The 25,027-nt window shown below is 50.2% G+C and overlaps 1 protein-coding gene across 1 annotated transcript in view; it reads left to right on the forward strand.

Annotated features, from left to right (window-relative positions):
- Positions 1–25,027, forward strand: part of LOC120404954 (protein FAM107B-like) — a 78,435-nt gene continuing 53,408 nt past the window's right edge. Inside the window, exons 1-2 of the mRNA XM_039538071.1 lie at positions 1–45; positions 20,953–20,989. Coding sequence (XP_039394005.1) covers positions 22–45; positions 20,953–20,989 — 61 coding nt within the window. The 5' untranslated portion in view covers positions 1–21. The remainder of the gene's footprint in view (positions 46–20,952; positions 20,990–25,027) is intronic.

Here is a 25,027-nt window from a genome sequence, read left to right on the forward strand (position 1 = left end):
AGGACAGTCCCCGGCGGAGGCATGGGGCTGTCTCAGGCCAAGCGGGTGAGTAGATCTCCTATCCGTGTGTTTGGACGGGGGCTCCCTGGACAGGGCTGGACTGTGGGGCAGAGATCAGTACAGGATCATGTGTTCCTGCTGCCGGGTGGGGCATGCCCTGGAGGGGGCTCTCACCCTCTCTTTCTGCCCCTGCATCTCCCGCTCCTCTGCTGCCACCACCACCGCCCTGCCCCCTTTCCTCAGCAGTGCTATGAATCTGAAGCTGCTCCCTAGTGTTTGCCAAAATGATGCTCTCAAACCACGAAGCCCTGACTGGGCCGGAGAGCTCAGAGAGGGTGCAAGGAGTGCCATGGGGCATTGAGGGCCTCAGGTGCTTGGCTGGCCTGCTGGTGGGGGCGGCGCAAGGCTGAGTGGCCCTGACAGCTGCTCTCGCTAAGCTCGTGTTCACAAGTTGGTATTTCCATGCAAAGAAATGCCAGGCAGGGTGGAGAGTTCGGCTCCCCCATGGGACCCGCCTAAAGCGCCTCCTTGGCCCTCTGGGGAGAACAGCGCATACTGACCGCCCAGGGGCCTTGTGGGGTGACTACAGGACACCTGTGAGGGGCAAGACAGAGCAAAGCAGCCCCCACCCATCTGCCCAGAGCTACGCCGGCAGAGGGGGCTGGAACAGTGTGTACAGGGGGGATGCTGAGAGCCATTGACCCAAACTGCAAACCCTGGATAGGATGGAAACCTCTTCCAGCCAGGGGGTGCGGCAGCTCCCCCCCCCAGCACCCATAGTACCAGCGCCTGTGTATGCAGGTACACCGTTGCTCTGGGGACACCACACACAGACTCAGGCTTTCCCATCATTTGGAAATGAAGTTTGGTGGCTTTAAAATATTTGAGGGGTGGGTTGAGTTGATTGTGGTGAACATGAACCTGGCAGGCTGGTCAGTTACAGGACAGGCAGGTGCTGGGCAACTTTCTCCCTGCCTGGCTTTGCTGATGCTCCTCAATCCTGACCCACAACTCACTCCCCACCCCCACTATTTTAGTCCTTCCCATTCCTGCCCCGCTCTGCCAATGCATCTTAGTCTTGACCTATAGCACCCCGGCTGTTTCCAGTCCTGGACCCCCCAGCCCCAGCTCTGCTGATGCCTCTCAGTCTCCCCACACAGCCCCTCTGCTCTGTTGTCCAATCTGGGCGCCCTCCTGTGCAGAGATTCTGCCTGTCGCACCATGTTGTGATGGGCAGGAGTGTTCATTGAGGACCGCGTGCCGGGCAGCCATTTCTAAAGGGTGACCTTTAAGCTGGTGGTGCCCATGGGGGCCTGCACAAGGTGCTGGCTGGAATTGGAGCCAAGGTCTCCCACAGTGGAAGGTGAGTGCTTCAGGCACTGCCCCTGCCCCCACATAACAGCCTCCTGCCAGGATAGATCCACAGATTAAGATTAATCCGCTGCTAGGTCTGTGCAATTTCACTCTGCCCTGGGGCCCATGGACCTGTCACATTTGCCCTCATCCCTGCGGTGGTGCCAGGGGAGTTCTCTGTCTGATGCAGGGGCAGGGGGTGAAGGAGGGGCCAGGAGCCTTTGGCTCTGACGCTTCCTAGTTGGTTTTCCTTAGCAGTCCAATAGTATGAATAAATAATTATACTCAGCAAGAGGGGGCTGACTGGGGAGGAGAAAAAGTGATATTCTGCTCCAGCTCTCCCCACAATCCAACTCTGCACCCCATCACCAGGCTCCCCCACAGCCTGGAGCAGTGAAAGAGTTAACCACACTGACTTTAAATCCCCATCACTAGGCTTCAGTGTTAACACTTGCTCCATGTGAAGGAGGCTGTTGTGCCTCTCAGGAGCAAGTGCTGCAAGTCCCGGTAAATGGGTTTTGTGCAGAGGGGCTGGAGGTAAAGAATCCTCCTGCCATTCCAGTGCTTTGCTGAGCTGCTCCAGCCCAGTCCCACTGCTACTGGCAAATGGCTCCTGGAACCCTCACGTGTCCCCTGGGTATCAATCTAGGCCTGTGGAGCCACACATTGGTGGATATACCAATCAATCCTCTTCATAGCCCTGCCCGCTGTTGTCCAACTCCTCCATGTAGGGTCCGTGTTGTGGAATCACTGCTGTGCTGATCCCTGTACAGGGTCTTCATAGAATCATAGAATCTCAGGGTTGGAAGGGACCTCGGAAGGTCATCTAGTCCAACCCCCTGCTCAAAGCAGGACTATCCCCAGACAGATTTTTACCCCAGTTCCCTAAATGGCCCCCTCAAGGATTGAACTCACAATCCTGGGTTTAGCAGGCCAATGCTCAAACCACTGAGCTATCCCTCCCCCGCACAAACCACTGAGCTATCCCTCCCTCTTCCATTCGCATGGGCTGCCCCAGGCTAGCTCCTCTGTGCACGCTGACTTCACTGGGCTGTACCCAGGGCCCTGGGGTTGGTGGCGTCATGGTGCAGAAAGGACCTTAGTATTTGTAATTAGTATAATCAGCGGTGAGTAATTTACTATAAGCTGCTGACCTCATTTCCCCTGTGGTGCTCCTTCACTTTCTGCCCAAAGCGCTGGATCTGACCTAATGGTCTCTTATGTGGTATATTTACTTAGAGCCTGTCATCCCCAACCGTGTAATAACCATGGGACAGCTCCTGGACAGACAGGATGACGACAGCACGACTAGTTCAGAGGAATTCTTCATCAGGGCAATGGCCAACGCTGCAGTGCAGTGACCCTGGCCCTGCCCAGAACGCTGTGCTGGGGAGAGACGGCCAGCGAGAGGGCAGCTGGGGCTGGGGGCGGGGAGGGGAGGCTGGAGTCTGCCTGAAGGGGGCAGTTGGAAAGTGGTTAGAGAAGAGGGAGGTGGAGCCTGTGCTAGGGTGACAAGGGGATTTGCCGAGGATGCAGTGTTAGAGGAAGCAGGGCCATGTATAAAGAGCCCAGACACAAGGGGCACAGAGCATGTGACCAGGGAGGCTGCCCATTGGGACACCCACAGGAATACAGAGCGGGCACCTGGGGAAAGGGGTGTGGCCCTCCTGGTGTGGAGCTGTCATTCGCAGGTGGACCTGCTGGGAGTGTTTGGTCATTGCTCCTTTGCTCTGCCTGCATCGCCAGGCCAGAGAGGTGATGGTGGGATAGCAGGGGTGAAGCTGGACTTTGTGGGCAAGAAGAGGAGGAGCTGGTTGGTTCCTGAGGGTGACAGAGCGTGGGGTTAAAAAACTTCTTTTATTGGGCTGGTGATTTACAGTTTATTATTTTCCTAACCACATATTTGCTGTTACTCCAGTGTATCGTTATTCTATTATTTCTATTGTTCCTGCCCAATTTCTGGGTTTTTCCTTTATAAAGGTTAAAATGTGAGGTTATCACCATTGTACTGGTTGCCTCTGCCTCTCCTCACAGTAAGCATCGCATAGCCCAGGCCTGGCTCACTGCAGCGGCACCAGATGATTGAACTGTCACCCTGAAGGCAAATGGGACATTTATGGATTTGAAGTTGTGCACCAGTGTCCTAGAAACACCGTTGGTAATGCTAAAAGAAAAGCATGGATAGTAGAGGGTGAACAGGTAACACTTGGCTTGCAGTGGTGAGCTGGTCCCCACTAAAGGAGGATGTGAACAATAAAAACTGGCAGAGACCTGATTTGTAATCGTACAGGGAAAAGAGCGCCGTTCTTGGGGCAGATGTATGTCAGGCCCTTGGTCTCATCCAAAGGGTGGGGACAGGGAACCAAACAACTGAGGCAACGGTTGAGGACACCTCCCAGCTGAGAGGGAAGCTGTCAACAGAGCACAGAATAGAGCTGAAAGAGCCCAAGCTGCCCCACAATTCACTCCCGTTGCTCTAAGACAGAGGCTATGAGAGGAGCTGGATGGACTCATTGCTCAGGAAATCGTAGGGCAAATAGAAGAGCCAACAGAGTGGGTGCATTCATTGGTCACTGTAGAAAAAAGGATGGATTTCTTTGCTTGTGTCTAGGCCCCAACGAATTAAAGCAACAGGTAAAAAGGGAGCATTCCCCTACAAGAGAAGAAATATTGAGGCGAAGGCTAATGCCAAATATTTTTCTCCGCTGGATGCATAAGCAGGGGTCTGGAAGGTGCCCTTAGAAAAACAGAGCACTCGTTTGTGCACCTGACCCCTTACTGGCAAAGACTTGCTGAGGCAGTGTGATGGGTTTCCCCCCAGGGTGTCACCAGGAACTGGGGTACCACTGAGCCTGCCTGACCCACAAGCCTGGGCTTCCTTTAACTTTACTGCTGTGACAAGCTGCAGACATGCTCTCGGTCACACACTTTCACCAGCACACATACAGGTAGGGACACACCCAGCTGTGGTAACATGCAAACAGACTTTCTGATTAGCCCTTGCATGGGAAGGCTTCAGCTAAGGAACTGCCCAGATACTCAAGTGTACACCGTGCTCTGGAGTGTAAACCAAAGTTATACCGTCTTGCACTGCACAGAGAACGGTACAGTGTAAATTCATGAAATTTGCCCCTCCCTCAACGTGGAGAGAGACATGCAACAGCTTTTTGCCCCCCAGTTATGAATTCCCAAAACTGGGTTTTAGAGAAAACAAAAACAAGTTTATTAACTACAAAAGAGAGATTTCTAAGTGATCATAAGGGATAGCAAACATCAAAGCAGATTACCCAGCAAATAAAACAAAACACAATCTAAGATTAAGATAGGAAAGAAACTGATTACAAGTAGTAATTTCTCACCCTAAATATTGTTTTAGGCAGATTGCAAAGATTCTTGAAGGCCAGCTGCACGTTCTGACAGCTTACACCTTCAGATAATTCATTCATAGACTAGAATCATAGAATCATAGAATATCAGGGTTGGAAGGGACCTCAGGAGGTCATCTAGTCCAACCCCCTGTTCAAAGCAGGACCAACCCTCAACTAAATCATCCCAGCCAGGGCTTTCTCAACCCTGACCTTAAAAACCTCTAAGGAAGGAGATTCCACCACCTCCCTAGGTAACCCATTCCAGTGCTTCACCTGGAAAAAGTTTTTTCTAATATCCAACCTAAACCTCCACCACTGCAACTTGAGACCATTACTCCTTATTCTGTCATCTGGTACCACTGAGAACAGCCTAGATCCATCCTCTTTGGAATACCCTTTCAGGTAGTTGAAAGCAGCTATCAAATCCCCCATCATCCTTCTCTTCTGCAGACTAAATAATCCCAGTTCCCTCAGCCTCTCCTCATAAGTCATGTGCTCCAGACCCCTAATAATTTTTGTTGCCCTCTGCTGGACTCTCTCCAATTTATCCACATCCTTCTTGTAGTGTGGGGCCCAAAACTGGACACATTACTCCAGATGAGGCCTCACCAATGCCGAATAGAGGGGGATGATCACATCCCTCGATCTGTTGGCAATGCTCCTACTTATACAGTCCAAAATGCTGTCAGACATCTTGGCAACAAGGGCACACTGCTGACTCATATCCAGCTTTTCATCCACTGTAACCCCTAGGTCCTTTTCTGCAGAACTGCTGCTTAGCCACTTGGCCTCTAGTCTGTAGCGGTGCATGGGATTCTTCCGTCCTAAGTGCCGGAGTCTGCACTTGTCCTTGTTGAACCTCATCAGATTTCTTTTGGCCCAATCCTCTAATTTGTCTAGGTCACTCTGTATCCTATCCCTACACTCCAGTGTATCTACCACTCCTCCCAGTTTAGTGCCATCTGCAAACTTGCTGAGAGTGTAGTCCACACCATTCTCCGGCTCATTAATGAAGTTATTGAACAAAACTGGCCCCAGGACCGACCCTTGGGGCACTCCGCTTGATACTGGCTGCCAGCTAGACATGGAGCCATTGATCACTACCTGTTGAGCCCGACGATCTAGCCAGCTTTCTATCCACCTTATAGTCCATTCATCCAGCCCATACTTCTTTAAGTTGCTGGCAAGAATATTGTGGGAGACCATATCAAAAGCTTTGCTAAAGTCAAAGAATAACACATCCACTGCTTTCCCCTCATTCACAGAGCCAGTTATCTCAGACTAGATAGCCTTCGAGCCTGGGCTCAGTCCTTCTCCCCTCATTCAGTCTTTGCTTCTTAGATGTTTACAGCAGTCATCTTGGGCGGAGATTCAATGATTATGTCACTCCCCTGCCTTAAGTAGGTTTTACATATGGCAGTGTAGCGGGGCAATTGCCCCACTCCTGAAAAAGGCTGGGCTGACTGGGGAAGCAGCCACAGCTGGGGCCATGCCCCAATCAGGCCACAGCTGGCCCTATAAAAGGGCTGTGAGCCAGGAGCTAAGTCAGTCTCTCTCTAGGTGTGGAGAGAGAAGGACTTACCTGCCTGGGAGAAAAGGGTACCTGAACTGGAGCAGTGCTGGGGAGCTCCAGGCTGGTAAATCCCCAGGCTGCAGGCTTTATACAAGGCCTAAAGAGAGGTATAGGGGTTAGACAGAGGCAACTGGTCCAAACCCCCTTTGCCAGTGATGAGTGGTTTACAGACTGCAGTCATCCTCAGTGAGCAGGGGCTAGGTGATTACTGGCAGTAGCCACTGAGGCTAGGTGGGGATAGGGGTTTGGGGGTTCCCTTGGGAGGGGAGACCCAGAACGGGGGTACTGCAGGGGCAGAACCCTGAGGTAAAGGGCACTGGCGTCTGGGCAGGACATGGGGCCTGAGGTAGGTGAGCCACCGGCCTGAGAGGGCGCTCTGGGCTGAAGTCGAGCTAATTCCCAGGAGCACCAGCAGGAGGTGCCGTGCCGGTGAGTCTCACTTCACTACAGGCGGGAATCCTTTGTCTTCTAGTGTGATTCCCACCCACCCCCTCTCCCCCGGTCAGTGGAAGAATACTAATATTATCATGGTGTCCAATATCAGATGACTTGATCACATGACCCTGCAGCCATAACTGAGTCTGTTTGCTGCATCCCCAGGAAGGCTTTCATGGTGAAAGATTAGCATCTTCTAAGACCTATTATTTTTCCTAATGGCCAGCAATCTAGACTGTTTGCATTCTGTCTATTGGGCGTTCCCCAGGTGTAAACACATTTGTAATAGCTGCTCAGACCATATTCCTAACTTCAGATGCAAAGATGATACATGCATACAAATAGGATAATCATATTCAGTAAATCATAACCTTTCCAATGATATCTCACATAACCCATCTAAAAGCCATTCGCCATTTAATTTTGGGTTTTTTAAGCCAGAGAGAATTCGCTATCCTAGTGGTCTCACTCCGACTCCTCGCAGGTGGAGTAACTGGTCACTTCTCGAATAAGCGAATTATATTAGCAGTGGAGCAGCTCCATTGCTGGGGCCTCAGCTGATCTCTGACATTTCTGGACAGCTCTTTGGCTCTGAATTCTCTGGCCAGCATTCAGAGTTTGGCCAGGAAATTTGAATCTGAAAATTCGATTGGGCTTTTGGTTCTGAATCTCTCAAGGGGGCTGCACCTGTTCGCGCTGCAGCTCGCACGAGCAGCACCTCAGCCTGCAACGATGCAGAGGAGTCAGCAGAGAGAGAAGAGCCAGGTGAGCAGAAAGAGGTCCCCAGCATGTGTGACATGGCCAGCCAGGAAAGAGGAGAGCAGCAGGGAGTCTGCGGAGCGCTGAGCCAGAGGCGACCACAGAGGAAGACAATGAAAGACAAAGGAGAAAGCAAAACGTGCCAGCCGGGCCGGCGCAGCCTAAATGAAGTGGCAGTGCCGAGGGAAAGTGAAGGACAAGGGTAGCAAGGCCCCAGGCGGCAACCGGACGCTCCGAGCCCCAGCCATGCCTGCATGCCATTCTACGAGGCACTGTAGCCATTCTAGAAGGGTCCAGTGCCCCACCAGTGACGCTGAGGAAGTGGACGAATAGTGGGAAGACGTTCCTCCTCCCGGAAGGCCACCTGGGGAGATGAGGGGAAGATGAGCCCCAGCACGGCAGGCGCAGATCGAACCCTCCCAGACCTGACAGCCAGGATCTGGACTCATCCCGCCCTCCCACAGACTCACGTCCCGCCATTAACACCCATCACTGAAAGGAAGGGGAGAAATCATAAGTGCCAACAGAACAGAAAAACATTTTTTAAGAAACAAGGATTTATATAAAAAATAGAAAATATATAAAAATTAAAATAATTAAAAAACTAAAAAAGAAATAAACAAACACAAACAGAGAGCAAGCAGCAAGCAATCTCTGGGGAGGTCTCAAGCTCTCAGAGAGCAGCTGGAAAAGCCTCAAAGCAAGAGCAGTCTGGGAGGGGAGAGGAGCAGGGCTCCACTCGCTCACACCCGCTCTATCGCCATGCCGCCTCTCTGGGAGGGGGACCATCCGCGGTCCTGCACTGCAGGGAGGGTCCCCTGTCTGCAGGGGGTCTATTAATCTCCCTGTGCAGGTGCTTGACACGCCTGCTGGCCCTGATGTTGTGTTGTGGATGTAGTGATTAGAATTAGTTAGCCTCTAGGTATGTGCACATGGCATTTTAGACTTTGTTTTTAACTCTCAATTACTTTGCATTTAACATTTTTTAACAAATGACTAAATTAACAGAGAGTAACAGAGTTTGGAATTACATGACTGTTACAGCTGTGCGCGGTAGGCTCAAGCCAAGAGAGCAGCTTTTCAGTACAGAGGTTTTGCACACATGCAGGGAGATCGGCCAACATCTGCTTTTCTTGCACCACGCATCTGGACAGCAGTCTGCACATGCACTGCAGCTCTCAGCTGCAGTGTTGCAGCTGTCAGGAGAGTTGTGCAGAGTGCGCTATCCAGTCTCCTCGCTCCGCTGCATCGCCCATCCAGTGCAATCGCACCCTATAATGAGAGACTCTGAGACTTGGTTCAAAACAATCTGAAGACCTGAGACTGTCTCTACTTTTTGGTCTTCTTAACTGAAAAGCTTTGTGTGCTACTACTCTGTGTGACATGTATTCAATCAAGGATTGATTCACGAACACAAGCTTCGGAGGCTGGGTTTGGCAGACGCGCCCTGCCGACTCGACGCCGACTGGCCAGGAGCAGACAGGAAGGCGAAAGAAAGGACAAGTCAGGACACCAGCAGAGAGGATAGAGGGAGAGAGAGCCAGCACAGCAGAGGGCAGAGAGCGGAGGGCAGCAGAGGAGCACAGCAGGCACAAGAGGGAGCGGGGGAACGGCAGCTTGGGTGGCGGGAGGAAACGCTGCTTGCCCCCGAAGGCGGGAGCAGGAGGACACGGAGCACGCCCTTGTAGATGGAGAGAGCAGGCAGCTGCAGGAGGAGAGAACCCTCAGAAGTGATCTCCAACTCCCTCCACGCCCAAGCCCTGAAACCCCTGCCACAAAGTGACAAGAGGGAAGGAGGCAGGAGGGGGCTAATGCTGTGCCACAGCACAGCGCTACGTACAAGACACCTCTCCTCGCTGTAAATTTGTAGAAAGTCCCTAATCAGGATCAATCAGTCCCCCATCAACAGTTCAACCCCCCTGTGTATAACATATTTAAAAGCGGTTGCACGTGTTCTTCTGTTTCTGCTTCTTTCACGCTTCTCGACTTTGTGGGGGGATTTGGGGGGATTTGCAACACCCACATTACAGCACAAGGGACTACACACACGGGGGCAGGCAGGCAACTGCAGGGGCACACACCAGGCATGCACACCAGTCTGTGTGTGTGGTCTGTGGTGTGTGCTTCCTTGGGTCTTTTGGGTCTCTGTGGGCATCCATCCGCTCCATGTGGTCCTTTCCGCCCCTTCACATGCCCCACATGCCCGGACCCCATCCACGATCCTCCTCCCCCGTGCCCAAACCCCCCCCATCCAGACACCCATCCCCACACCCCACACCAACCACCACCCCCACAGCCCCCCACCAGCCCCCCCACCCTAACTATCCCAGCCTGGCCCACCCCTGCAAACACCCCCAACTTCCCAAACCCCACACACTCAGAAACAGACATTACCAGAATCAGAACGAAGAAATTAAAAGTCAAAAAAACGAAAATTTTTAACAAAATTTTTAAAAATTTTTAATCATTAAAAAAAAAGAAAAAAATGGGGAAAAACGGGTTTAAGATTCAAAATCTCAAATCTTAAAATGCAGTCAACAGTCACAGAGTCCTCCCTTACCTCCTGATGCAGCTGCTCTCGCTTCTCCCTTTCCGGATGGCTCTCTCTTTGCTGGGATCTTCAGCAGCTGGTGTCTGGCTATCAGCCTCAGCAGGCCAGGGCTCCCCTCCTCAACCTCCTAAGCGCTCAAAGGTCTCGAGCACACTCTCACAGACAGGAAGCAGCAAGCAGATGTCCCAGCTGAACGGGGAGGAGTCAGTGTCCGATGAGACGTCCGAAAGACTCGTCCTCCACACTCCACACCACCATTCACCACCTGCTCAGCCTTCCACTTGCTCAGCAGTAGGCCTGTATAGGTATAGGGCTTCATGAGCTTAGTGATTAGCCGGTTCCCCGCCAGAGCCAGGCATTAGCTGGCATCTGCACATCCTCATGTTTGTTGTTTTGTGGTCCGGAAAGACCGTGCTGCCTCTAAACAGACAGAAACAGAGAACACACGCGCTCTGAGAGTTGACAGGATGAACCTTGCTGATTGATGTTGGTAACCCCCCCGCAACGTCCACTTGGTCCACCACAGCTTTCAGCCACACAAGAAGCCAGCTGTTAATGTACGCTGCCCTGGGGTTAATGTAAGCGCTGGGTGGAGTGGCCATCTATAGCCCATCCGTAGTTTGGGAATCCCATGGGAATCCATCCCTGATGAGCTGGACATTTCCGGCCCAGTCACATTGACAGAGCAGAGCAGTTTTTTCACTACCGCTGAGAGCAGTTTGATGGGCTACTTGCATGAATGCAATCGCCACAAAGTGGTTCGCTACTGACCGGTAGCTGTCTGGCATGGCAAGTTTCAGAAGCTCAATGGCCTTAGCTTGCCAGCCAGGGCTGGCTGCGCAGTCAGGGCTGCTCTGTCAGGGATCCTGGTGTCGCAGGGACAGCAAGTCACAAAGTACATTCAAGGAAATCCTCACATCCCGCCACTCTTCGTGAGCCCCAGCCCGCAGCCACACCAGACCTGCAGCACCCTGTGTCACGCCAGTTTCCCCTTGTTTCGGGGCCAGAATCGCCCCATCACACCCCAACTTGACCACGCCCCCACACCATGGCACTGCCTGGCGCCACCTGCTTTCTTCTAGTCTGCGCCACTCTGCTCCACCGTTGCCCGCGCCGCCTCGGCCCTTTCTCAGCATCTGAGCATCTGACTGTGCATAAGGCAAGCGACAACGAGACGGAGTTGACGTGCAGCGAATGATCGCAGCATGCTCATGCTCTGCATGCGCGCTGTGGCGTAACGACCAGAGAACCAGACCAGCAGAGACGGATTTTCCGCGGCGAGGAAGGGAGAGAGGAGGGGGAGGCGGGATTGACGGTTCGACACATTTTTTCCATGCATTGCATTGAATCCATCACAAAATGGGGCAGCGGGAGTGCGGTGCGGGGGGAACTGTGGAGTGTCACACCGCGCACAAAGTCGGTGGGCCCTGAATGTGGGATGGAAGTTTCAATTTGTGTATTTAGTATTATATACACAAATTGATTTATTAAGTCGAATCCAAAAAATTCGAACTAGTAGATTCGAAATAGTCCTGTAGTGTAGACAAGCCCTTACATAAAATACATCTTAGTTATGCCATAATCACATCATAACAATATATCTATGAAGAATATGGGGCATAATGGTACACCTCCCCCATTAGATTACTGCCAGAAAGTTAGTCACTGACTAATGTGAAGGCAGTGTGCCTAATGTCCTCCTTAGGTCTTGGTTATACAACTTCCAAGTGTTACCAAACATTGTAGTGTTATCCATAGGTATTTTTACAAAGTTTTGGTTTTCTCTTTCCAGGTTGCCTGAAAGCATTCTAGTGTGCAGCATATTAACACAATGCAGATATCAATATCTTTTAGAGTGTAGGTGTCTTGGCATTTAGCCACCAATGCCATGAGATGGTGTGCCTCAATTTCCCTTTCCACACAGATGTCTAGGTTTGTTATGCTTTTTCTGCTGTGCTAAGCTCTAAGCCTGTTTACAGGTATTAGCTGAGAAGCAGTATTCTTATAGGACTTCCTTCTTACCATTCCTAGTACACCTGTACCCCGATATAACACAACCCGATATAACATGAATTTGGATATAACGTGGTAAAGCAGTGCTTTGGACGGGGCGGGGCTACGCACTCCAGAGGATCAAAGCAAGTTCGATATAACGCGGTTTCACCTATATTTTTTTGGTTTATAAGATTTTTTGGCTCCCGAGGACAGAGTTATATCGGGGTAGAGGTGTACAAAAGTTTTCCCCCAAAATTATGCATGTTACACATTTTTAAAGGATTTATCATCAGTGCCAAATTCTAACTCCTAACCACTGGTTGAGTTACTGAAGTCCTCAAATCATGGTTTAAAGAGTTCAAGTTACAGAGAATTCACCATTGACACTAGTTTAAACCTGCAAATGACCCCATGCTGCAGAAGAAGGTGAAAACCTCCCATTATCTCTGCCAATCTGACTTTGGGGGAAAATTCCTTCCTGACCACAAACATGGCGATCAGCAAACCCTGAGCATGTGCACAAGACCCACCAGCCAGACACCTGGGAAAGAATTCTCTGTAGTAACTCAGAGCCCACCCCATCTAGTGTCCCGTCTCCAGCTGTTGAGGATTTTTGCTACAGGAGTCCCCTGGCGACAGGGAATGGATCACTTGATGATGACCTGTTCTGGTCATTCCCCCTGGGGCACCTGGCATTGGCCACTGTCGGAAGACCGGATACTGGGCTAGATGGACCTTTGGTCTGACCCAGTGTGGCCGTTCTTATTTTGCCCATTCCCAGCTTCTGTATCAAATGCTTTACTGACATCCAGGGAGATTGGATCTACTGCATTTCCTTTGTCTAAAAAATCAGTTACCGTCTCAAAGAAAGATATTAGTAAATTTGTTACTACCGCTTGAATCCAACAATTGAAACAATTGTAGAAAAATCTACAATTACTTTTTATCATTTAGGTTACTCACTTTTTGCAGTTCACGAAGCTTGGAACAGATCATTTAACTTAAGAAAGGGCTGGTAGGATGTTTTCTAATCTTAACCCCCTGTTAATCACTCTGTTTATAAACAAAATTCTGACTCCCTGCCTCAGGGGCGTAAGCTGGGAGCAGTCTCCTGTCTTCTCTGCAGAACTGGTTACATTGCACATTCAGGGTGCCCGAGGCTTGCAGTTTGGGGGGGCCAGCGCCCCCATACATCCCCCAAACTCTGCAGACACACTGTCTAGTTCAGGGGTTCTCAAACAGGGGGTTGTGACCCCTCAGGGGTGATGAGGTTATTACATGGGGGGGGTCACAAGTTGTCAGCCTCTACCCCAAACCCCGCTTCACCTCCAGTATTTATAATGGTGTTAAATATAAATTAAAAACACCTTTTTATATAAGGGGGGTCGCACTCAGAGGCTTTCTGCATGAAAGGGGTCACCAGTACAAACGTTTGAGAACCACTGGTCTAGAGCATTTGCCAGAAGAGCAGTGGAGCAATCTGAGGAAAAACCTGTCTGGCCACAGAGCAGGTTAAGTGAAATGAGCCTGAGGATGTGGCAGAATCAACCTTCCCAGCTGATTTGCCTTATGAGCTAGCAAAGCAGAATGTGGACTCAAGAATGGACAGAAGGGAACGCTATCCTTGCAGTCAGTCTCCCTGTCAGAGTAGCATGCAGGGTGTGTGCCAAAGGGTCAGGGGAGGACTGGCAGTATGGGATGAATGCACAATTCCACTGGCAGAACAGACAGTTTGCTTTGGTGGGATCCTTTGCAGTCAGGGCCGGCTCCAGACCCCAGCACGGCAAGCACGCGCGTGGGGCAGCCCTTTCCCGGGGGGGCGGCAGGCTGGGCCGGCAGACCTGCCGCAGTCATGCCTGCGGGAGGTCCACCGGAGCCCCGGGACGACCGGACCTGCCGCAGGCGTGACTGCGGACGGTTCGCTGGTCCCGCGAACCGTCCGCAGCTGCGGGAGGTCCAGCCGAGCGACCAGCGGACCCTCCGCAGTCATGCCCGCGGGAGGTCCGCGGCTCCGGGGCGCCTCCCGCGCATGACTGCTTGGGGCGGCCAAAAAGGTAGAGCCGCCCCTGTTTGCAGTAGCAGCCAGGATGGATGGAGGGTGGGCCTTCCTTCACACAGGCAGGCTCACTTGGGTGGCAAGATAAATTGGAGTACCCAGGGGCCTGCCTGTGGCTCCCTGATAAGGCTGTTTTAGTAGAGGAGGTCATACTTGGTTGGTGAAATCCAAGTCTAGAACTCAGCCAATTTGGGTTGTGTACTTTGCTTCTTAACCATCTGCTGGAGGTTGGAATACCTGCTCCTGAGCCATTGCAGTACAACCAGACGCTCTGCTCCAATCTGAGGGGCCAGGGGGAATGCAGGGTGAGTGGCTTCAGCCTGTTCAAGCATAGCCCACAACTCACTTACCTGCTTTGAGGAGCTGGGTTTTGGGTGACTCTTTATATTGAGCAATTGTGAATCCTGGGTCTCAAACCCAGGTGGGGGGTATTCATGGGCACAGCCACATGATTGCTTACCTGGGACCCATGAAGACCAGCTCCAGTTTGTCCTTAAGCCCTATTGGCTGAGTCCCAGAGCAACTGATTGGCCTGCTGACCCTACTTAAACCAGGAATGGGAAGCTATCGGGACAACTGGGCTCCACCATGCTCTGGACTGTGTGCTCTCTGCTCCCCTGGCTTCCTGACCTGGCAACTGACTCTGGTTCCTGACTTGTGGTTCTGATCTCCAGCGTGTCTCCTGCTTCTGACCTCCTGGCATCCTCCTGACCCAGCTGAGCCCTGACTCTGGCTCATGACAGCAGACACTGGCTCTGACTAGGGCAATCACCTTTTCAAAAGGCAAAAGTGGGACACATGCAGGAGCCTCCCACCACTGTTCCCTCTAAGCTGTGCATGTGTGCGCACACACAGACCCTAAACAGCGCACACATGGCGAAACACCGTGCGCACAAAAAATGAAATACTACATCAGAGCCAGGCCAAAATATCATTTATGGGCAACTTCTGACATTGTTCGCAACTACGGCCAGGCATTTTGACCTATTCACACATACTTGAGTTTGTACACAGCCAAATGAACAGACTACAAGGAGATGTGTAGGTCCCGACCATCCCGACATGATCAACATTCCACGTTCGAAATGCTGACGGTCGGGACCCACACATCTCCTTGTAGTCTGTTCATTTGGCTGTGTACAAACTCAAGTACGTGCAAATAGGTCAAAATGCCTGGCCGTAGCTGCTAAGGAACTGCAAAGATTTCCCAGAAATGAACAAAGGTAAGTGTTGTTTTTGTGATAGAAATCTTTCAAAGGCATTGGACTTCATACATTTACTCGTGATGTTTTACCATTTTCCCACTTTTTTTGCTATGCACAAACTTCTGGTATCCTGATCTGAATGATCTCCCGTTTGCCCTTTTGTCGAGTCATGCTGTTAAGTGCATTGAAATAGTAGCCTTATAATAGAAGTATTAATTTTAAAAAACCAATCTGGTAAAAAATCAATCCCAAAATGTCACTGTCTAGAGGTCTAAAGCGTAAAAGAACAGCGACTTCATTTAAATCTGGATGGCTGGATGAGACTATAGAGATGGTTACACTGAAGACACATAGTGTAATACTTGTTAAACTTTGTGAAATAGTCACATATGATGAGGACAACGGAGTGGTTTGTGTATATTGTTGAGATGCCAGAGCTTTGGGAGAATTTAACAGGAAGAATGTGGAATGATGTATGGAAGTTGGATTTCTTAAAGCATCATCTGTCAAGTAAGTCTCCTGTAGATGGTGTGACAGACTTAGAAACAAAAAAAGTTACTCACCTTTGTAACTATAGTTCTTCGAGATGTGTTGCTCATATCTATTCCAATTAGGTGTGCGCATGTTGCATGCACAATTGTTGGAGAATTTTTACCCTAGCAACACCCAGTGGGTCAGCTGAGGCGCCCCCTGGAGTGGCACCTTTATGGTGCCGGATATATGCCCCTGCCGACCCAGCACCCCCTCAGTTCCTTCTTACTGCCCATGTCGGTCGTTGGAACTGTGGAGCTCGGCTTAGCCAACACTCCACTCTCCCTAGCACTCTTATTGCAGTTTGTACATACAGGGGTGGCTCTGTTTTTTGCCGTCCCAAGCACGGCAGTCAGGTGGCCTTCGGCGGCTTCGGTCCGCTGGGTACGCGGATTCGGCAGCGTTTCTGCAGGTGATCTGACAGTACCGTGCCTTCCACGTACCCACCACCAAATTACTGCTGAAGCCACGGGACAGGCATTCCGTCGAAGGCTGCTGCCGCCCTCACGGCGACCAGCACGCCACCCCCCGCAGTTTGCTGCCCCAGGCACGTGCTTGCTGTGCTGGTGCCTGGAGCTGCCCCTGTGTACATAGTTGTTATAGTGTTAGTTGTCATAGTTGTAATGTTGCTAGGGTAAAAATTCTCTGACAATCATGCACGCAGTGCGCGCACACCTAATTGGAATCGATATGAGTAAGCACTCAAAGAAGAACTCTTCCTTACGGAGCGGATTGCTTAGCATGATTCTTGAAAGTTCAGCTGAAAAGCAAAGGAAATCAAGGTTATTGACAGTGTTTGGCTATTACAATTAACAGCTCAGAAAGTCAGTGCTTTCTGTTCAGGATATTAATGACCATATGGAAAAGTATGTGTGCATAGCAGTGAGCTGGAGAAGTAAAAATTATGCTTTTGAATTTCCTGAAATTATCAACTGCATTATCCAAAATGACCTCATGCATGAAATAGCATTGGCAATGTTTCATACTCTAGCTGTTGATGAAAGCACTGATATATCCATTAACAGATACTTGATACTCTACTTTAAATATAGATCCATAAATTCTGCAGACTATAAATCTTCGCTTGGTGGACTATTACGATTGCAAGAATGTGATGCTGTCTCAATAGTGTCTGCAATCAAAGTTTTTATAAAAAACACCAACTTGATCTAGCAAAAATGGTGATGTTCACATCTGATGGTGCCTCCACGATGTTGGGCAAACTCAATGGGGTGGTGGCTCAGCTGAAACGTGATATTCCACACTTAGTCCAGCAACATTGAATTGCACATCGGGAAGACTTGGGGATTTCCGATGCATGGAAAGAGGTCAAGCTGATAAGAGACACCGAAACCTTAATGAAAACTGTCTACATGGTGTTCTGTCGGTCATCCAGGAGAAAATGCAAATTTCAGGAAATAATGGATGCTTCTGAATGTGAGTCGGTGGCTTTCAGGCCACTCATTGAAGTGCACTGGTTATCTAGGCACTTTGCACTTTGAGCAGGTATTCACAACTATAATCCTCTTCTGGAATATTTTGAGCAAGACAAAAATACTGATCCAGTTTCTAAATACTGCCACAAAAAGCTGAATACCATGGAATACCGAATAACATTAGAAGTTTTGAATGATGTTTTGTCGGAGCTGGCTTCACTATCCATGCTGCTCCAGAAACGGGGCCTTAACCTCTTGAAGCATTTCACCTTGCCCGAGGTAAACTGAACAAGATCAGAAGACAGTACCTTCGAGATTCAGTCTTATGGAGTGACAAAGCTAAGGCTCTTAAATATGAGCTCTCAAGAACATAATGAAATTTATACCAGTTCCATAATAACTTTAATAAACATCTTGTGTGCACATTTGGCAGGCAGGTTTCCAGACGATTAAGTCCAGGAATGTCCGCTTCTGATTGTGCAGCAATAGTTAAGTGTGACTTCAGTTTTGGAATTTATCAGGTCAAATCCTTATTTTCAAAATACAAACACTTTCTTGCTGAAGAGATTGTTATAGTCAGTCAGTACAATGACTTCAAGTTTGCAGTAGCCGAAAGAATCAAAAGCCAATTGATTTTAAGTTTCTCAGATATGGTGACATTTGCTCACCAGAACGAACAGTTTTAGGATCTTGCAAAGTTGATGGATATTGGAGGAACATTCTAAAAAACAAACTATCAAATCATTTACAAGTAGATCATTTGGACATGCCGATGTGTATTAAGAGTTACCAGCTGGATGGAGGACTGATAGATCTGGACAGAGTTTATATTGAATGGGCAAATGAAAAAGGTCTCAGGGAAAAACAGTAAAGTTAGTTTAGCAGTCTTTGACATATCGACCAATAAGGAAATTAAAATGCATTTGTAATTATATATCTTATTCTTGGCTGATAATCATTTGCTATTTTTTTTTTAGGAATATTTTAAATTTAAAACACAAACTCTCGTTTTTCTTTTTTTACTTATGATGTCTCTATCTGAAAACCCATATAAATTGATATAATGGCATACTTATTAAATTGTCTTTATTGTATGTTTATCAAAATCTTTTCGGACATGTGTATAGAATGAAAGGTGAAAGTGGACACCAATGGGCAGAAGCCTATGGACTGATGATTATGACTAATATGTGCTTGATATATGCTCGTGATGGTCTACAAAAAAGATCATAAAGCGTAATGCTTAAAACTATCTTCTGCTTCATGAAGAATGGTTAAATTTCCTTTTTCTAAGTATTTAAAAATGGCATTTATAAAATAACATGGTGTAAAACTATCATCATCACAAATTGCAAATTAAAACTTTTTAAATGTATAAGCATTTTTCTCGCTTGGGTGCATTTGCCTCATGGTGCACAAATTTGAACTCTGCTTCAAAAATTTGCACAGAAGAAATTTTTTGAGCACATGGCCTGTCAAAAATTAGAGGGAACATTGCCTCCCACACTCCATGGCCTCAAGCCCCTGTTCCTCTTTCCACCCCAAGAAGCCCACTCCCTGGCCAGGCCGGAAGCTGGCGCCGTGCTGCAGGCAGTGCAGGCAGGCCACCCAGGGAGCCCTGGCCACTGTGGGGAGACCCAGACCCTCTACCTCCCCTGTGCGGGGGGCCTGGGTGCCCGAGAGCAGCCCCCTGCCTGTGTCCCTACTCCCCTGGGGGGGTGTTGCTAAGGGCAGGTGGAGGGTCCAGGGCTCAGCACAGCAGCCCAGGCTCCATGGGTGGCTCCTACCACAGATGGGCTCTGGCTTCTGGCAGGGCTAGGAGGTGGGGCTTTGGGGGGAAGAGAAGGAAGCAGGGGTGGGGCCTCATGGTGAAGGGAGGCTAAGACCCACCTCAGCCCCTCCCCTGAGCCTCAGGCAGGCAGAGTGGCACCTCAGGGAATCTAGGACAAATGATGTCCTGGAGTCATTCAGTCCAGGACGGGACTTGAAGTCTTCATTTCAGGACTGTCCCACCCAATTCGGGTGGGTAGTCACCCTAGACCCATAGGTCTGGCTGCCCTTGACCTGGCTGTGATGACAATCTCTTCTTCTTGGGGGATGTCCCTCACTCTGGTTGCTGTTCTAACTCCTCACAGTTGGCACAGAAGGGTCTGTTCTGCAGTGGGATGGGGCACCCAGGCCTAGCATGGGAACGGGCGTCTCTGTGGGCAGCGCTGATCACTGCTGTCAGGCTGCAGACAGTGCAGGGCCCATAATAATGAGCTGCATTGATCTGGCCCCTTTCCACTGTGGATCTCAACGCTCTTTACACAGGTCGGTCAGTATTTCCATTTTACAGACTGGGGACTAAGGACTGAGCCAGCTGAAGAACTGGCACTAGAGCCCAGGGCTGAGAACTCTGATCCGGCTCTTACCACAAACCACCTTCTGTCAGAGCTAGGGCTGGAAGCCAGGCCTCCAGACCATCCCTGCTCTAACCACGAGACCCCATTCCCCTCTCAGCCTGCCAACCCAACCCAGGAGTCCTGACTCCCAGTCCCCTGCTCTAACCATGAGCCCTACACGTCATTGTGGGGACAGAAATGGGAGGCTTGCAGGCAGTCACCTGTCTCAATGCTAGCTCATGTGGGGCTTCCTCCAGAGCACCATTCACAGGGGAAAAACTGAGAACCCCTCCATGGCCATGCCTGGCTGAGCCGCAGCAGAGCGGGCTGGAGTCTCCCTACTGAAGCCAGGCTATGGAGGGAAATACAGCCTAGGAGATAAGCCACAGCTGGGGACTCAGCAAACTTGGTTCTATCCCTGGTTCTGCCACTGCCTTGCTGTGATTTGGGAAGTCTCTGTTCAGCGCTACAGGGCGGGGGTGTCTTGCTGTGTGTACCACACCCGGCACACCCCGCCTAGCCTCTCAGTGCCACTCAAACATGCGGCCTACAACTCCCCAGAAGTGGCTGCAGCCAGAGCGCCCCCCTGGCAGTGCTGGCTGACAGGAACAGTCTGTCTCCAAACCTGCTCCCGTCGCCTCTCTCTTCACACATGCACCCGCAAGCCAGCGAGTGGGGGAGGGGAAGTGCTTTGCACTGTAAGGCTCTGTGCTGCTGTAAGCTCTCCAGTGTAGCCACTCTAAGTCCAGTGACAACCTGGCTCATTCCTGAGCTCCCTCACCCTGCTGGCTAAGCCGGGGCTGGAGTTAGTGCTGGGGCACGTCACACACTGATGCCGCAGCTGGCAGCCGAGTTCCCCAATCAGAATTGGGCCTGAACTAAAAACCTGCATCCGAAGACCCCCAAACTCGGAGGACATAGTCAGCTTGGGTCTTTGCAGACCTCTCTGTATCCCCTGCTAAGACCTAGGCCTCTGAGCATAGCATGGTTGGCCTCCCTGCAGCCTCTTGTGCCACTTGTAAAGTGCCCAGGTTTTCTGGAGCACTTTCCCCCAGGGGAGCTCAGTGTTTTACAAAGGCAGCTCACTGTCAATACCCTCAGTTGACGCATGGGGCAACGGGCACAGAGGGGGAAGGGGCTTGCCAGAGCTAGGAATAGAGCCCAGGGCTGTGGCAGGTCTCCACGCACTGGGCCACAGCAGCACAGCCCAGGTTCGTAGGACCTAGGCCCAGCCTTGCCCTTGGGGCACTTTTATTTCATGTGCTTTTTTTGTCCTGTCTCTGAACCCAAACTTTTTATTTTCCAGGGTGACTGCAAAGCCCAGCAGAGCAGCGTGAGCCCAGGTAAGAGTCTCTTCTCCTGGAGGAGAGAGCAGGGAGATGTGGGGAGGCCCCGCTGCCCAGGGAATGAGAACCCAGAAGAGCCAATTGTTTTGGGGCTGGGAGTGGGATTGAGTTTTGCCTCTTTCCATGCCAGCAAGTGTTCTCATGGGCCGCAGATTAGGGGCCCATTCCCACTGCGTGGAGAAGCTGTGTGGCCCCCAGCTGAGGGTGGTCCCCCGGGCTCCCCTTTTCAAAGGCTGCTAACCTTACTCACAGGAACCACAGTGAGGTGACAGACGCTCTGTCCCTGCAATCCCCCCAGCCAAAGGTGAAAATAAGCCAGTATGCCAATAAAGTGCTGTCACCATACCAGCAGGGCCGCTGACAGGGTCAGGGGTGGGGGGAAAGGGGCAGCTTCCCTGGGGCCCTTTAAATTGCCGCTGGAGCCCCAGGTTGCATGGGCTGGGCAGCACTGAAGGGCTGGCTGGGGGAGTCTGGACCCGCCCCTTCTGGGGGCCCAGAGCTGCGCCGCCCCCAGCCTTGCTCAGGAGCCTGACCCCACTGTGTACCTTTAAGTTACTTTCTCCCCTGCCCCCAGCCTTATCGTCTGCTCTGGACCAAGACTGTAGAAGAGGACTAGTGATTAGGGCCCCTCCCTTGAGACACTCTACAGAGGCCTGACTGTCCGAGGGTGGGCGATCAGTGACTCAAGCTAGGCACCCCAAAAACGATGCATCCCAAATCACAAGGCACTCTGAGAAATCTTGGTCCTGGTTTCTCCATATTGGCCAGATGTGGAAGAATAGAGAGACCATTTAAGGACACATTTTCCAATGTATATATCTGCAAATAGGTCATAGGTACAGTCCCACGTATCCTGTGAATACCAAACACTACACAGCCTTCTTAGCCAAGCCTCAGTTATCTGAAATGCCCTGAGATCACAAATAGTTACGAGCTGTTAATATTCAAAACAGGTGCTACAGGTGACAGTGGGAATTACAGACCAGTTAACGTTTAGTTTAGTGTCATGTACTGGTCAAAACATTAAGTTAAAAATAGAATGTTACAACACCTAGCTGGTCATGATACCAACCAGCTTCTACAAAAGAAAGTCATGCTTTGCTAACCCATTACAATACTGTGTGTCAACAAAATAGAAGATAAAGGACAGCCAGGTGATGTAATTTATTTGAACTTTCAAAAAGTGTTCGACAAAACCCCTCACAAGAAGCTGTGAACTAAGGGGTGTGTGTGTGAGGTAAACTTCTGTCATGGATCAGAAACTAGGGATGGCAGTAAACACGCAACAGCAGGAGCAAGGTTGTAGTAACTGCCCTACTACACCAACATAACTCCACCTCCACGAGGGGTGTAGGGCTTATGTCGGTGTAGTTAGGGTGACACAGGGTCTGTGTAGATCCCACAGGTTACTTGCATCAGCTGTTGGCTGTCGTTCTTGTCAGTTTCACAGCTCCCAAAGGCTGGCTCACAACTCCAGTTGTCTCCCCTGGGCAGGTGAGGGGCTTCAGATAGAGCCTGGCTGCCCACTGGGCTCCCTGCCACCAGCCCAGCTGCTGCCCAGAGGCTCCCCAGTCGCCGCAGGGAACCGAGAGCTCGGGGGTGGGGCTGTGTACAGAGCTGAGAGCCCAGGCTCTCAGCCCCCCACACTGCCCCTCTTCAGTCAGTGGAAACGCTTCTGGTGAGCACGTGCACCATTGACAAGGAGGGTGGTGCGGACATCAACCACTTCAGTAATTACTACAATGGTTGTAAGTTGACCTAACATAAGTTGACTTAAGTTTCTAGTGTGGACATTCCCTGAGAGAGGGATTCATGGAAGCCAGAGTGCTGAGCAGAGAGCTGCCTGAGGCAGCCATGGTGAGCCCTGCCCCTCAAAGGGACTTCAGGCTGGAGGGAAGTGCTTTGCTCTACTTGGGAGTCACAGCCATGAACCTACGCCAGGTCAGCCCTTTCTTGCAAAAAATCTTACTACAGACATGGTGTCCATATACCCCAGGCTCAGAGCACTCCCTGGGCTGTGGGAGACTCAGGTTTGAATCCCCACTCTGCCTGATTCAGAGTTGGGCCTCACATCCTGATCTTCTCCCTCCTGGGTGAGTGCCCTAATAACAGGCTATTGGCCTGGGGGGGGGGAAGCTATTTCATTAATTTAGATGGAATCAGCGAGTCCAAAGAGTCAAAGGTGTTAACATTGCACAGTGACAGGGCTGGTAAGCTGGGTTTGGGGTTTAGTATACAGACACCTCAGCCTGCTCAGCACCTGTGGCATTCAACCATTAAACACCTTTGAACTCTTTATTAAAGATACAGGGAAGACAGATAAAGCATTTTCAATGCAATGTATTGTAACACCTCCCTCATTGCCTTTAGCTGGAGAGTCTTTAAACGGAAGCTCCCCTTTGACAATTTTAGATGGTATCAGAGTTGGTATTAATTTCTGCTCTTTGCCCCAAATGGACAGTTAGCTGGGCTGGGCTGGCACTGTCCTTGCTGTGGTTGTTAAAGTCTGATCCTGGTTCCTAGCAGACAAACCCAGCCACACACCCACCCACAAGGGGGGAGAACAGAACAGCCAGGAGAGGAAACGCAGGTTGACTCTCACTTGCTACGACAGTGCTGGAAAACCCAGGCCCAGCACATGCTCTGATCAGCCACTCTGGCTACGTCTACATGAACATTGCAATTACACTCCTGACTTGGGCTCGCGGGGCTTGGGTTAAGGGGCCATTTAATTGTGGCATAGACATTCAGGCTTAGGCTGCAGCCCGAGACCCTCCCACCTCACAGGGTCCTAGAGCCTGGGTTCCAGTCTGAGCCTGAATATCTATGCCACACTTAAACAGCCCTCAGCCTGAGCCCAAGTCAGCTAGCACAGGTGTCTAATTGCAGTGTAGACATACCTGCTGAGACCTGACAACTTGTGCCAGCATCGGGCTGTTTAGGGCATTGCTTCTTTCTGCTCACAGGCTCACAGCAGTGGTGTAAAATATACGACTTGGCCAGTTGAGTCAGACTCTTCTTATAGAAAGGTAAAAGGAGAGAGAGAGGAAAGAATCATAGGACTGGAAGTGACCTCGAAAGGTCGTCTAGTCCAGTCCCCTGCACACTCATGGCAGGACTAAGTATTATCTAGACCATCCCTGACAGGTGTTTGTCCAACCTGCTCTTAAAAATCCCCAGTGATGGAGATTCCCAACCTCCCTAGGCAATTTATTCCAGTGCTTAGCCACTCTGACAGGAAGTTTTTCCGAATGTCCAACCTAAACCGCCCTTGCTGCAGTTTAAGCCCGTTGCTTCTTGTCCTATCCTCAGAGGTTAAGAACAATTCTTCTCCCACCTCTTTGTAACAAACTTTTATGTACTTGAAAACTGTTATGTCTCTTCTCTTTTCCAGACTAAACAAACCCAATTTTTTCAATCTTCCCTCATAGGTCATGTTTCTAGACCTTTAATCATTTTTGTTGCTCTTCTCTGGACTTTCTCCAATTTGTCCACATCTTTCCTGAAATGTAGCGCCCAGAACTGGACACAATACTCCAGTTGAGGCCTAATCAGCGTGGAGTAGAGCAGAATTATTTCTCATGTCTTGCTTACAATACTCCTGCTTATACATCCCAGAATGATGTTCACTTTTTTTGCAACAGTGTTACACTGTTGACTCATATTTAGCTTATGGTCCACTATGACCCCCAGATCCCTTTCTGCAGTACCCCTTCCTAGGCAGTCATTGCCCATTTTGTGTATGTGCAACTGATTGTTCAATTTGCATTTGTCCTTATTGAATTTCATCCTCTTTACTTCAGACAATTTCTGCAGTTTGTCCAGATCATTTTGAATTTTAATTCTAGCCTCCAAAGCACTTGCAACCTCTCCCAGCTTGGAATCATCTGCAAACTTTATAAGTGTACTCTCTATGCCATTATCTAAATCACTGAAGATATTGAACAGAACCAGACCCAGTACCAATTCCTGCAGGACCCACTCAATATGCCCTTCCAGCATGACTGTGAACCACTGATAACTAATCTTAGGGAA

This window comes from Mauremys reevesii, linkage group 4 (assembly GCF_016161935.1).
Source record: "Mauremys reevesii isolate NIE-2019 linkage group 4, ASM1616193v1, whole genome shotgun sequence".
NCBI lineage: Eukaryota > Metazoa > Chordata > Testudines > Geoemydidae > Mauremys > Mauremys reevesii.